This window comes from Drosophila suzukii, chromosome 2R (genome assembly GCF_043229965.1).
Source record: "Drosophila suzukii chromosome 2R, CBGP_Dsuzu_IsoJpt1.0, whole genome shotgun sequence".
NCBI lineage: Eukaryota > Metazoa > Arthropoda > Insecta > Diptera > Drosophilidae > Drosophila > Drosophila suzukii.
The window spans coordinates 3,674,710-3,687,990 of NC_092081.1; the positions used below are offsets into that span (position 1 = coordinate 3,674,710).

The window sequence follows — 13,281 nt, forward strand, 5'->3', positions numbered from 1 at the left end:
AAAAAACGAATTCACTATTAAGAGAATAACTATTTATTTAAAAGGTTTTTTCATATGCTACTAAACAAGGGCCAAGACAGCTTCAAACAACAATAGGACATTGAGAACCCCTCTTAATCACCGGCCGATTGCTGGTGCCTAGAAAGTGCAGCTTTCGCGCTTGCTGAACCTGCTGCGCCTTCCGGGCCAGTCGGATATACGGCTGGCGATCGGAGACGGACATCACATTCCACGTGTAGGTGGCCAACTCGGTGATGGTCGCCGCGGTGCGCATGCTGTAGACGCCCTTGTACTGATGGTTGATTATGATCTCGTCCAAGCGGAACTTGTTCATGAAGTTAAGGAACGGCGAGGGTGAAGCCATTAGAAGGAGCTGCTGCTCAACACGCCGCGGTAGCGTTTGGTTATTGAGCTTGATCACCCTGCTCGACGGCCCAAACGCCACGTTGATCTGTACACTGGGATCGATCCGTCCCCAACGCGTCCTCGAGCACATTCTCGTCTTGTTCGCAGCGAAGGTTAAAAACTTAGGATTTATGTGGGAATTTTGTTCAATTTATAGCACCGAAATGTGTGCACATGCCAACAAGAGATCTAACATACAAAAAATCTAGCAAAAGCACCGCCCACTTTGCTCACCAGAAGTTGGCGTCGTAGCCGCCATAAGGATGCTCCGGAGTCTGAGCCATAGAGTTGCTCTGCGGCTGGGTGAGGCTTTGCTGGGAAAGACCGGCCTCCATGGTCATGTGGGATCGATTCTGGTGGCTGTACTGGGTACGCGGGTACTGAGGGCGCTCCATCGTTCCGTTCATTGAGGTGGCTGCAAAATGATGGGCATGTCTTATATTTCAGTCACTTTAAAAAGGGGTGCTCTCACTCACTCATATATCCTGGCACGTAGGATCGCTTATCCAGCGAATTGGTCACATGACCTGGCACTGGCGTCTCCACCTCGTATTCGCTGTGCACCACTGACCTTGGCAAGGTGAGAGCACCACTGCTCGAGGCTCCATCACTGCAGACAGGTGTCACTGTGTGCAAGCCCTTGTCTATGTTTTTAAGCTCCATTTGATCATGGTGTATCCATAGATCCGGTGGTTTGGGAACGCCCACATTGTTCTTTTGGTAGCTGGAAATACAAAAAGTTTTAGAAATATATACAAAAGATAACAATGATGGTTAGGAAAACAGACCTCTTCTTAGTGTGTTCTGGCGAGGATTGAGGCTTTCGCCTGCATAGCATCAGTACGCCCAAAAGCACCACCAAGAGAACAACAGCCGTAACTGCTATAATTATGTACAGCAGCTTCTCGTTGTCGATTCCCTTGGCTATGGTGTCGGCCTCCTGCATGATAACCGCTGCACTGGTGGTGTAGGATACCAGAGCCGAGAAAGGGGCGTTATTATTACCCTTCGTAGTTCTCGCCTGAACTTTGAAGTAGTATGTGGTGTAGGGTTTCAGGTTCGGTAGCATCATCATGGTCTCCTCGCCCGCGAAGGCTTCAACTGACCAGTCGCGATCTCTCTTCGTGGTGTCCGTAGTGTAGTAGATATTGTATCCGGTGATCTGGCCAACAGTGTGCTTTGGTGGAATCCACTGGATGATCACAGTGGGTGGATTCATCTCATCCAAGCGAACAGTAACCTCCCGCGGTGGCGTGACCGGCACATTCTGATACGTACTATTTAACACGGACATCGACCAGGACGACTCTCTGCGTCCCTTGACGACTTTGACTGCAAACTCGTATTGCGTATTGGGGCGCAGATCATTGATCATGCAGTTGAGATCCGAGGTGTTATGGTAGCGATAGCGATTAGATCCCGTGATACCATAGCTGACCGTGTAGTGTCGATTATCTGTCACATGCTGATTCTTGTTCAGCATCGTGTCAATCCAGTAGACCACAATAGAGGAGCTGGACATGGTGATGGCTCGCAGACCCACTGGAACCTCAAGCGGCGTAGGTGCGTCCACTGGCTCCTCGTCGCGTGTCTTGATATTGTCATAAATAGGTGGGCCGTCGCCCTTAACATTTCTCGCCCTTAGCGATACAACATAATCCATATTGGACTCCAGATTCTTAAGTATATGATAGCGCTCCGTCTCCTTCAGCTCGATTGTGTTCTCATCGGGAATGCCGCGACCCCAGCCCAGTACGTAGTTGCGTATCTTGATTTCCGGGTGCTGTGGTGGTCCCCAGTGCAGGGCAATGTTGTTGGCTCCGGGTTGAATGCTTTTCCAAATCGGTTTTCCCGGCACCTGCGTTTCGTCAAGGTCATTTTCCAGTGTGTTGACGCGGTACCATTCCGTAAATGGTCCCGAACCGTTGACCGTCATGGCCGCAATCTTGACTTGGTATTCAGCATTGCGATCCAAGCTGCTCAACTCGAAGTATCGAATGTTGGCAGGAGTACTCTTCACTTGGGGCGCATCCTTGAACTTGCGATAACGAATCTTGTAGCCTGTAATCTGGCCATTGCGATCTTCCTCTGCAGGTGGCTCCCAGTGAACGGTGATGGACTAGTAAGGTGATGTAGTTTATAAGTTAACAGAATTTCGTTTGAAATATTTGTATCTACTTACGCTGGAACTGGTCACCTCCAAAGTAACATTGTTGGGAGGTTCAGACGGCGTGGAGGAAAACGTCTTCACACGGATTTCCGCTGAGGAATCCCCCATTCCATTTCGATTGAAAGGCACCACTGAGATCACGTAATCAGTGTTGGGACGCAGCTCGGTGAGAACTGCATCCAAGGCTGTACTATCGTGATATAAATCTGCACCGCTGTCGTTCTGAAGATAAAAAAAAGAATCAGCTATGTGTTGAAGGCTTAAAATTTATTTCATATCTCACCTCTGAGTAGTAAACACGATACTTAAGTATCTCTCCATTGGTCACCGAGGGCTCTGCCCATTTCACGTAAATCTCCTTGTGACTACGGGCATGCCCTTCAAAGTTGCGTGGTGGACCCGCAATATTAACCTCCGGTTGGGTGCTGACTTCCAGGGGAGCAGAGGATGCCCCGCTGCCAAAGTTGGTATTGGCCTCCACTCGGAATTGATAGGTTCTGCCGGGCAGCAACGATTGAATATTGACCTGTTGATCGTCATGCGACTTGGTGACCATTTTTTGCTCCCTGAAATTGTGTTTATAAAATTAGTCATTAAAAATTGGTTTTTATTTAAGAAAATGAACTTAAGCCCTTAAAGTGTAGTTGTAAAGTGTGTATTAAAAGGCGATGCAATCCCAATCTTACAACACTAGATTTTCCAAATCTCTAAACTTAATAGCAGCACTCGAACGAACTCCTTGAATAAGTGGGGTTTGGGACTTGCCTCAGGATGCAAGCCAGACAGACGGACAGTCGGATTGAATCGAAAGCGAAATCATTTCCGCTCGACTGATGAGAGGAAGCCATTAGGCGATTGGCTAACTATGCAAACAGGCTTAACCCCTGCTAATTGTTGCTTAATGAAGCGGATGCCAATTAAGCGGGTAATGCGATGATTTCCCGATGATTTCTACTCACCTCTCGCTGTTGTTCATCTTGTAGTAGACCGTGTAGTACACAACATCGCCGGCATTCTGGAGGGGTTCCACCCAGCTCAGGGTCACGAACCGGGACTTCACTATCTGGGCAACCAGGTCCCGCGGCTGACTGGGCAATCGGGCCTGGAGTCCACTGTCCAGGGGCTTGGCACCTGGATGCGGAACACTCGGATCCTGTTCGGGGGAATCTGGGGAAGCAGGGGATTGTTTTTGCTGCTGGGATTTCTTGCTCTTGCCCGCCTGCCAGGAGTCCAGTATTTTCTGAGCGTTCTCGCCCTGCTTGTAGGCCTCTATATGAGCCTCAATGTTGGCTAAATCTTCGTCGTCATAGTCATCGTCGTCGTCCTCGTAACTCTTTGACTGGCTCTCCAGCGGCAGAACACTCGCCGACTTGAGAATATTGAACCTGCGATCGTTGAGCGGTTGCTCGAACTGGGGAAGCTTTCCGGAAGGAATTCTAAGTCGTGTCGTACTCGCGTCGTCATCGTCTAGTTCGTCGTCCTCGTCCGGAAAGGGAAAACTGCCACCGGACTTGGTGCGCAGCTGCTCGCCCGAGTTGAAGGGCTTGCGCCGCTTGGTCAGATTGTCAAAGGTCTGGAGGGATTTGGTGGAGTGGCCTTGGGATTTTCGTTTTTTGATTTTCACTTTGGGAGTGGGATTCGGTGGTGGTGGATGGTTGTGGTTGTGGTTGGGGTGATATTAAATGGAAATGAGGCGAGGATAAAGGAAATAAAAGAACAAACGAAATAAACAATAAGTTAATAAATTATATTGGAAATTAATAAAATTCATTTCATGTTATTCAATATTAATTAACTGGATTGAAATCTCTTTTGTATGTTCAATAATTCGCATTAATGAATAATTCATTATATTTAATTGTGGCCATACTTAAGCCGATTAACTGTTTCGGTTATATAAAGTTATTTAAATCATAAATGCAAACAGAGGACTACTACAATTGTTTCGTTTAAAGCTAAGTACTTTGAATACCTTATCCACAGAACAATGAAGACATAAATAATAGCATTTATAATAGTTAAATATGCACAAAAGAGATTTCCATATTTTGAGACAAAATAATTAGAGTAACTTAATTTATTACTATACAAACAATACACACATAGACGCTTACGAAATTATTTTACAAAAGCAGGATGGATGAAAGGATATTTATACAACAAAGTGTGATAGGCGGGGTTGGGAGATTGGGGCTTAAATTTCGTTGGGTCAATTTACAGGCCTCAAAGAGGCGCCAATTGTTTAAGCTGCACAAATACTGGACACCGAGCTAGGACTACTTGGGGTACATTGTCAGATAATCCACTCACCTCCTTGGGGTACAACCCGCAGACGAGCTGCAGCATGGACACTGCCGGCGGCATTCGTGCCCACGCACTGGAACATCCCGGCATCGGAGTTGAGGAGCCCAAGGATCTTAAGATTGTGACCATCCACCAGTTGCATGTAGTCATTGGGCGTTATGACATCTCCGTTCTTGAGCCACCTAATAATGGGCTTGGGCTTTCCCCAGATGTCGCACTTTAGCTCCGGCTCGTCCTTCTCGTGGGCAGTCGTATCCTTGGGCGCCTTGATGAACTTCGGCGGCTCCTGCACCTGCACCGTGGCCTGGGCATCCAGAGAATCCACCGTATTGCTGGCCCTGCACTGGTAGTTCCCAGAGTCAATGTCCTCGGCACTGGAGATTTGCAGCGAACCCGTTCCAATGATGGAGAAGCGGGAATCCAGGTCGTTCAGGTCCAGATCCATGCCGTTTCGCAGCCACTTGATCTGCGGCTTGGGCACTCCGTTGGCCACACAGTCCAGGGTGACGGTCTCGCCCTCCCTCACGGTTTTGGGAGAAGGGCCCACGAGGAACGATGGAGCCACCGCATTCTCGGCTCCTAGTTCATTGGGTTTTTTGATGTTTAAGTTGGTTTTGCTACTCAGTCTGGAGATACTGCCCGACGTCACGTTGCACTGGTAGGACCCCCGATCCGACGGCCCCACCTCATCGATTTCTAGCGCTCCGTTGGGCAGCACCACCATGCGCAACTTGTCCACGGCCAGTGGCAAGTCATCCTTGAACCACTGCACCGAGTGCTTGACGCCCTCCTGCCAGTTGGCCTCTCCCACCATGCAGCGGAAATAGGCTGTCTGACCCGGCAGCAGGTAGGTCTCCAGGAAGTCCTGGTTCAGGTCCGGCTGTCGGGCAATGGCCACCAGTGCCGGGCGACTGAGCACACTGCCCACGCCATCGGCACTCAGCAGGCACTGGTAGGCTCCCGTCAGTCCGCGGCTCTCCTCCACGGAGCTGATGTACAGTGATCCGTTCTTCAGCTGCGTGCGGAACGTATCGCCCACGATGACCAGGTCCTGGCCGTCAGGACCTCGCCACCGGATGGTCACTGGGGTGGGCGCGCTGGCTTTGCCCTTGCCTCCGCGCCCCATGTATGCAATGCCCGCGCACTGCAGCAGGACCGAGTGGCCCTCGGGCACCACTGCATCCTGCGGCTCCAAGGTGAACGAAAGCGCTGCAATAAAAAATGGACAAGATTGGTGAAATTAATGCACTGCCAGAAATTTTTGAAGGGCTGTTAAATATTTTCTTATTTGTGAATAAGCATAGGGGAAAAAATAAATCTTTTCTGCAAACCTTTCCATGAACAGTGTAAAAATCGTATTATGTCCAATAAGAAACCTTTCCATGAATAGTTTATAAATCGCATTATGGCCATTTCTTTTTGGTAAGTCACAGAACGTATAAAAGCTGCATTTAGATTATCCTGATTTAGAAAATCATTTTATGAAATTAGAAACATTTTTCCGTGTGGGGTTGGCACATCCGAATGGGGTTTGTGCCACGACAAGTCAACCGCCCCCAGTTTACCGGAGTGTGCCTCCACTCGAGGACCGGCAGCTTCTGCAATCTGTCAACTTGTAAACATGGCTGAATAATTGAGGCTACAAAGGCCAACTCTCTCTCGAAGGCATGCTGCAGCAGAGGCAGGGGCGGAGACTGAGGAAAATGCGAAGGGGTCGCCGGAGGCACGCAAATATTTGCATTTCCACTTTGGCTCGGCTCGTCGGGGGTGGTGGGTGGACTGGATGTCTGCGCACCGGAGGGTGGTAGGGCCTGCCAATGAATAACCTAACATGCCTGAAAGAAAAATCGAGTAATGCTAGGAACTCGTTGCCTGATATCCTCAAAGGCTTGGAAACAGGGGATAAAGATGCTACAAACAGGCTGAGGGGGTCACCCTAGAAGATCTGAGACATTCAGCCATTTAAAGCTAAGATTATTAGCCAAGCTTAGGAGTTTATTAATCACATGTGAGTGTAAATGGTTATTATTGATTATTTTTAATATTATTAATTTATAATCAATATAAAATTAATATTTATTTTTGAGTGCTTACGCCTTTTTAAATACCCATTTACAAATTTCCCTTTGATCTTGCTGAAAAATACATTATTAAAGAGCATAAAAGCCCCAGCCAGTCAGTCATCACTGGACAAAATGAATTATATATAAATGGGAACGGCCTTAATTAGGCATCGAGTTCCAACCGGAGAAGCGTGAGTTAAATGCTGCTGGAATGATGACTTAATTTACGAGATTTATTCAGCTGCACAAACGACTTTGGCGTCATGAATTACACATCACATTTCATTTCATTGCAATTCAGCGTGCCAGGACTCGGTACCCAGGATTCAGAGTGCACCTGCAGCTGGCTTTGGACTGCTGCGCCTGTGGATCTCATTTCCATTTCTCCGTTGCCAGGCCGGACTCAAAATTTGACCGCCCGTGAACTTAGGCTTTTTGCCAGAAATTTGCTCAAGTATGCCTGCCAATTATTCGCTTTGTTTCCGCCCCGTCCCGCTTCAAATGGCCTGCACTTCGGAGCCAAAGTTGAAGCAAAGTTATGCGAACCGTGTGCAGTGCGCTTCGGCCATATTAACCCGACCCAACTCTATTAGGGTAAGCTACTTAGCGGACCTGGAATTCCCTTCCCATCTCTGCAAACTCCACCAGTGAGTGTGCCTTGTATTTCACATTTTATTCGAGCATTTGAGTCCCGACGTGTGGCTTTTATGTTTATTGCTTTTGGGGTCGTGGTCTGATGGAGCAGAACCTCAACTCTTTACCTTATTTCCACACTTCACTTGATGAAATTGTGTTTTTGAAACATTCCCGTTCCCTCGAATATCCCTGCGCAGTTTATGGCCCGCTTTTAGGAGCTGTTAAGACAAACATGCGAGCATCAAGACGAGGAATGAGCGTGTAATTGATCTATATAATTTACTACACCCTTTTATATACCCCTTTTAACCCCCGTCAACTGTCAAGGTGAACGGAGCTGCAGAAAATCCTGAATTCGACTGAATTCACTTTCCAGACAGCTGCAATTCAATTGCTACCTGCACTTTTCACCCCTTTTATTCTCACTTTTTATGCAGCTCAGTTTCGGCGAACAGACCCGCATTTCTGCCTCGGGGTTGCGCCTTATTTTAGGAATTTCTTTGAACCTTATTAAATAATCATTCTGTACGGAATCTCTGGCCAGTAGGCACTAAATCAAATGGAGACATCTCGCTACTATTCGGTTTTTATGGCTCCGCAGCAGCAGGGAGCTGTATCCAATTAAAAACTTTATTGCTCGAATTGATTTTTATTGTACGCTTCTTTGGCAGCAGATAAATAGAGAAAGGGAGAAACAATTTCGAAAGTCGGAGGGGAAAGAGGTTATCGCTGCTCCCAAAAAAATTGTGTCAATTGGTTTTATTTCCCTCTTTCGTTTTCAGTTTTTTAGTGCCGACTTTCCATCTCTCGTTATCTGTAGTACGGTTTTAATGATGACAGTGGGGGCGGGGAGATGCCACGCCCGCGCACTCACACACATGGCCGAAAAAATCCATAATTAATAAATTAAACCAATTAAATACAAAAGACTCGATTTGAAGTGGCATTTCATTAAAACTGCAATTGCAAAGAGAAATTAATTTGTGTTTCTGGCTTCATGAAAGCTCAATTAATATTGGCATGGCGGATTTATGTTCATTATTATTATAGGCCTGGGTTCCGCACTTAAAAATCTGTACTCCTTGCCCCAAACATCTACAATGTTTCCTCTTCTTTTATGCAAATGCAATCCTTGGTGCATGCAAATATCGCCATTAAGTACAGTAAGCCCTTGACAGCTTAGGAAATGCACATTATTTTAAGGAATACTTCAGGGGTAACTTCCCTGTATATAGGGTTTTTGTGTACCTTAGCTTCTGCATTTTTGTTAAACAGTTTTTGCCCTTTGTCTGCTAAAATAAGAACAAAAAGGCCACAGAAACAAAAACCTTTTTGCATTATTTGTTTTACTCCCCCAACTCAACACCCCATCTCCAACTTTTCAGGAGTTTTTTCATCCTGAAAATACTTTTTGTCGGCTGGTAAATTAAAATAAATGCAAAAAAAAAACAGCTTAAAGCTGAAAAAGAGTTGATTTGCTTTAATTGAGCAAACATTTTGTATACATTTTGTTTTTCAATTGAGTTAGCCATTTCCGTAATTACGCTCGACGCGTTCATTGAATCAAATTAAACAATTATAATTCAGTCAGATTTGTGCGTTTGGTTTCCTAGAAATTCCACTTTAAAAACTGGAGCTCTACAAGCGAAGAAGGAGAAATGGGAAAAATGGCTTAATTGAGTTTAATTGTTGTAGCGGGCCTACAAAATCAACTCGACAAGTCACGCAGCAGGCATTTACATAAGATTAACGACAACGAAAAAAAGATGGAAAATTCAAAAACGAATTTGATGCATTTTGTTGCGAGTCCAAAGTGATCCAAATTCGTGGACACTGAAAAATAGAGAGAGAGACGAAATCGGTCCATGAATATTTATGATATTCCCGTGAATTTGCATATTTTACGATTTTTCATTTACAGACGATAAAGCCCAAAGGAGCAGCAGGCTTAGATGGCGACAGTTTCTCCGGCTCCTTTAAAAAATAAAAGCAGCTCGCTTTGCCATATGCAAATTGCAGTTTGTTGGTCGATAAAAAATTAGCAGTTCGGAGGAAAAGACTTTGTAAACATTGGCATGGTGAAAAATGCTTGGCCAAGAAAGACATGGCACTCTTGTGCGAGGTGATGAAAAACTGTGTGCACTGTACACAGAAAGGAAAAGTTTACTTAAAAATGGAATGGAATGGAATGGAATGATATTATTCAATTTAAAAAAAGTGTTTCTATGTAAGCTCAATCATTACAACAATTTATATTTTTCGAGCTTTCTTTACTTTGTTTCTTATTTTCAAACCTTTGACTTTTGTGAAGAACACTTTGAGAGATGGAAACCCGAATCAACAGGCTGACATTGCTGATGATGGCCTGGGAAATCCCCTTGTTTTCATTTTTCCAGTACACTCACATGATTTCCAATCAAACGCAGAGTCTGCGGAGAAGCCAATCAAATTAGCATATGGCCAAAAAGAGAAAACTCCCTAAAAGGAGGCAGCAGCACGCAAGAGAGGCGCACAATTAGGCAGAAATTTCCATTTGCCAGTCAGGCGATTCCGGGCAAACAGAAAATATTTTAGGAGGCAAACAAAAAACAAAGACAAAAATTCGCATATCGGTCCACGATCACAGTGAACGAAAGCGGAGGCCATTAGAGGCGGCTAATGGTAGCACCTTTTAAGGTTAAATTGGGCAGGCCGGGACGCGAAACTGATGCTCGGCTGGCCAACTTCTGGCCACCTTATCGCTGGCCAAATTTATGCACAGCTCGCCAACTAAGGGTTAAATGTGCCAATAAGCCAAATGCGGGTGTACCCGAATGACGCAGCACAGCAGAGGCCAACGAAATGAGATGGGATAAAGGATAAGGGTTTGGTGTCCAGACCACTAGATACCCTATAATTTTTATGGAAAAAATAATCTTTGTCGTTTCAAAATGACTTGCAACTACATATATTATACATATACATACATATAGCCTATAATCTTAAACATTTCACAAAGTGTCAACATGACGAGTCAATAAATATATTTTGAATTTAAATTGAATGATATTTCATTAAATTATCATTTATATATAGCTTAATGTAAGCTTTAGCTTAATTTGAATTCGTATTCGAACAAAGCCTTTTCCAGAAGGATAATATCCAACCATTTTCGGCAAATTTCTACGTATTTATCGATGTAGTCGAATGGTATATCCTATGTTTAACTAAATTGACTTAGAAACTATAAGCAAGAGGTTAAAACTTTTCTATATATAATAAAAAAAGGTCACAAGTAAATAACTACATCACAAATTCAAATTTCTCCTGCTAACGGGTGAAACTTGATGTATTCAACAGATCCCTAAAAGGCTCTATCCCTCACCAACACAATACCCCTCCTCAAATTTCTAAATCCAGGGTACACTAAGCCGAAAATCGCCAACTGAAATCTGTAAGCTTCGCAGCAGTTGGCCGCATTTGCATTTTGCCCCACTATCGAAATGTGCATCGCACGCTCACGCGACTCGAAAAAGGCCCACAGGCTGCAGTCGCCACTGCAGCAGCGCCTAAAGTTGCAACTGCAGCAGCAGCAGCAACATCCACTGCAGCAACAACTTCTGGCGAAGACCTGGGCATCCGTCCGCCATCGATTGGCTTGCCAATGTTGATTTTCCGTTTGGTTAGCTCACCTCCAAACTCCCTCCAAACAAAAGGAAATGCGCCCGCAAAATAAGAAGGAAAAACGCAAATGTATGCAAAAAAAGAAAGAAAATAAGAAGGGGACGAGGAAAAATAAATAAAATTGCTGCGAACGGAAACTGCATCGACAACGACTGCATTGACCCCTTTTCCACCCACGTGCGTGTGAATTTGCCATGGAGGCACTTCCTCCCTTTCACCCGGACCCAGCTACTCCTCCACTTGGTGGGTATTTTATTGCAGGAGTCTCCCCGAAGGAAAAACGAAAGAAAATCGCATTGCTCACGTTGGCCAAAGTGCAAATGCGCAGGGAAAAAGAAGAAAAATTAAACCAAATTGGATGAATATTTAATTGGCTAGTGAGGGTTGGGCGAGAAGAAGTTTAAAGAGGGAATAACTCGGATTAATAATGCAATTTAAGGTTTTCAAAGGCAGTTATTGGGTTTACCCCCTAATCCGGTTTAGCTTAAAGTGTATAGTGATCCGAACCAAACCATCTATACCATTTAATATGTTTTGAAAAAGTAAAATAGCTTAGGGATGTACTTTGATCTGTGTTTTAAACATTATGATCCCAAACTTCCCAAAGTTGTAATCGTATATTTCAAGAGCAAACACAGAAATCTTTTTTAAACTATAATTTAAACATTAATTTTATTAAACTCTTATAGCTCTGCGTCAAGACTCTGAAACAACCCGACAGAAAGTTATGCTACAAAAAGAGATTACTAAATTGACTATTGAAATGAAGTTAAATTTAATATTTTTTCTCTTCCGTATAACTATTTTCTTTTTAGGGCATTACCCAATTCCCACCTGACCACGGTTTTCCGCTCGATTGGTTGTCACTTTCATCGCTTTGATTAACACCTTATGCGACACTTTTGATTTTCCCCACTAAGCCAAGCCACAAAGTGTCCAGACCAAAGAGGGAAAGAGAAAAAATTAAGTGAAAAGCTGCCCAGAGGCTGAAAAACCTTTTATGTTGAGTGGCAGCGAAAAAGGAAATATAATGACAGACAGATGGAAAACGAGGGCCGTGACTTTGAAGAGCTACACAGATTCAAATTCACAAGCGGCAGGATAAAGTCAAAGCCGCAGTGCCGCATCCTGAACACCACTTCCCGACTCCCAGACAACAGTTGTATGTGGGTCCGAAAAGCTACACAAATATAATTATAAACGTCTGCCCGGCCATTAGGTGCTGCGTTAGAAGCCTCCATGCGCAACCCCGGGAAACCGAGGAAACCCCCACTTTCAGTTCCAATTTGGCTTGGGGCGTGGCATTACCAGCCATCCACCCACCCCAATAGATGGGTCTATATTTAGTCTGGCCTGTCTGTCAGGTTCATGGAAATTGTCGCATCAAGTGAAAGCATCAATGGAGATTTTCGGCGGAGGGAGCAGCTTTGATTTTGATTCTATTTTTTATCTGCATGGCGTTTGACATTTGCCAGTTCAGTTCAATGGCCAGCGAAAAGGCAATCAAATTGATGACTTTACTTCCCCCCTCCGGTTTCTGTGGCTACATTTCAATTATGCTAATTACAAGCAGCCATCAAACACCTAATGGCCATGGGGCGAGGAGGATTTATGTAAGTCCAACCCCAATTTCGCCCTTTCTGCCCGGACTGCAACTTCTGGCTGTCTCTTTGCTTTGTCATTGAGCTATTGCGGTTTGCTGCTAATTTATGGGCTTGTACTGAACCCGTACCATAACCTCTCCATCTGTAAATAAAACATAGAACTCCAGGCCGGGAGTAAAGTAGTTTTTCCCCTCTGAGGTTGTAAACATGCCGCACACACACAATAGATTCCCCGTTTTTTGCCCATGAAATTCTGCGCAAAACTAAAGAAAAGAAAGGAACAGACAGGAGATATCCTTCCTTTGTCCTGGAAATGAAGTACTCAAATTACAGGGCATGTACGTATGTACAAGAGTGTGCTCCATAAAGCTGTCTGCGGCAATCCGATAATCATCTAAGGGCTTGCGCCACTTCATTTCGGAACAACAAATTTTAT

The 13,281-nt window shown here is 44.8% G+C and overlaps 2 protein-coding genes across 4 annotated transcripts in view; both read right to left on the reverse strand.

The window, feature by feature from the left end:
* The window catches only part of fra (neogenin protein frazzled), a 37,068-nt gene that overhangs the window by 1,559 nt on the left and 22,228 nt on the right, over positions 1-13,281 (reverse strand). Inside the window, exons 2-8 of one of the 3 annotated variants that reach the window (XM_017087790.4) lie at positions 4,886-6,088; positions 3,535-3,742; positions 2,859-3,141; positions 2,588-2,797; positions 1,194-2,524; positions 882-1,129; positions 640-820 (exon numbers count right to left, since the gene is read on the reverse strand). In XM_017087790.4, coding sequence (XP_016943279.3) covers positions 640-820; positions 882-1,129; positions 1,194-2,524; positions 2,588-2,797; positions 2,859-3,141; positions 3,535-3,742; positions 4,886-6,088 — 3,664 coding nt within the window. Of the gene's footprint in view, positions 1-639; positions 821-881; positions 1,130-1,193; positions 2,525-2,587; positions 2,798-2,858; positions 3,142-3,534; positions 4,199-4,885; positions 6,089-13,281 lie in introns of all 3 variants that reach the window. The other 2 variants (XM_017087789.4, XM_017087788.4) reach the window with 2 other exon arrangements.
* LOC108019795 (uncharacterized) lies at positions 68-619 on the reverse strand. The gene has a single exon (XM_017087795.4). The coding sequence runs from the start codon at positions 494-496 to the stop codon at positions 83-85; it is 414 nt and encodes a 137-aa protein (XP_016943284.3). The 5' UTR covers positions 497-619; the 3' UTR covers positions 68-82.

Coding starts and splice junctions, on each gene's coding strand:
- LOC108019795 (XM_017087795.4), bottom strand. CDS start 496: ATGTGCTCGAGGACGCGTTGGGGACGGATCGATCCCAGTGTACAGATC.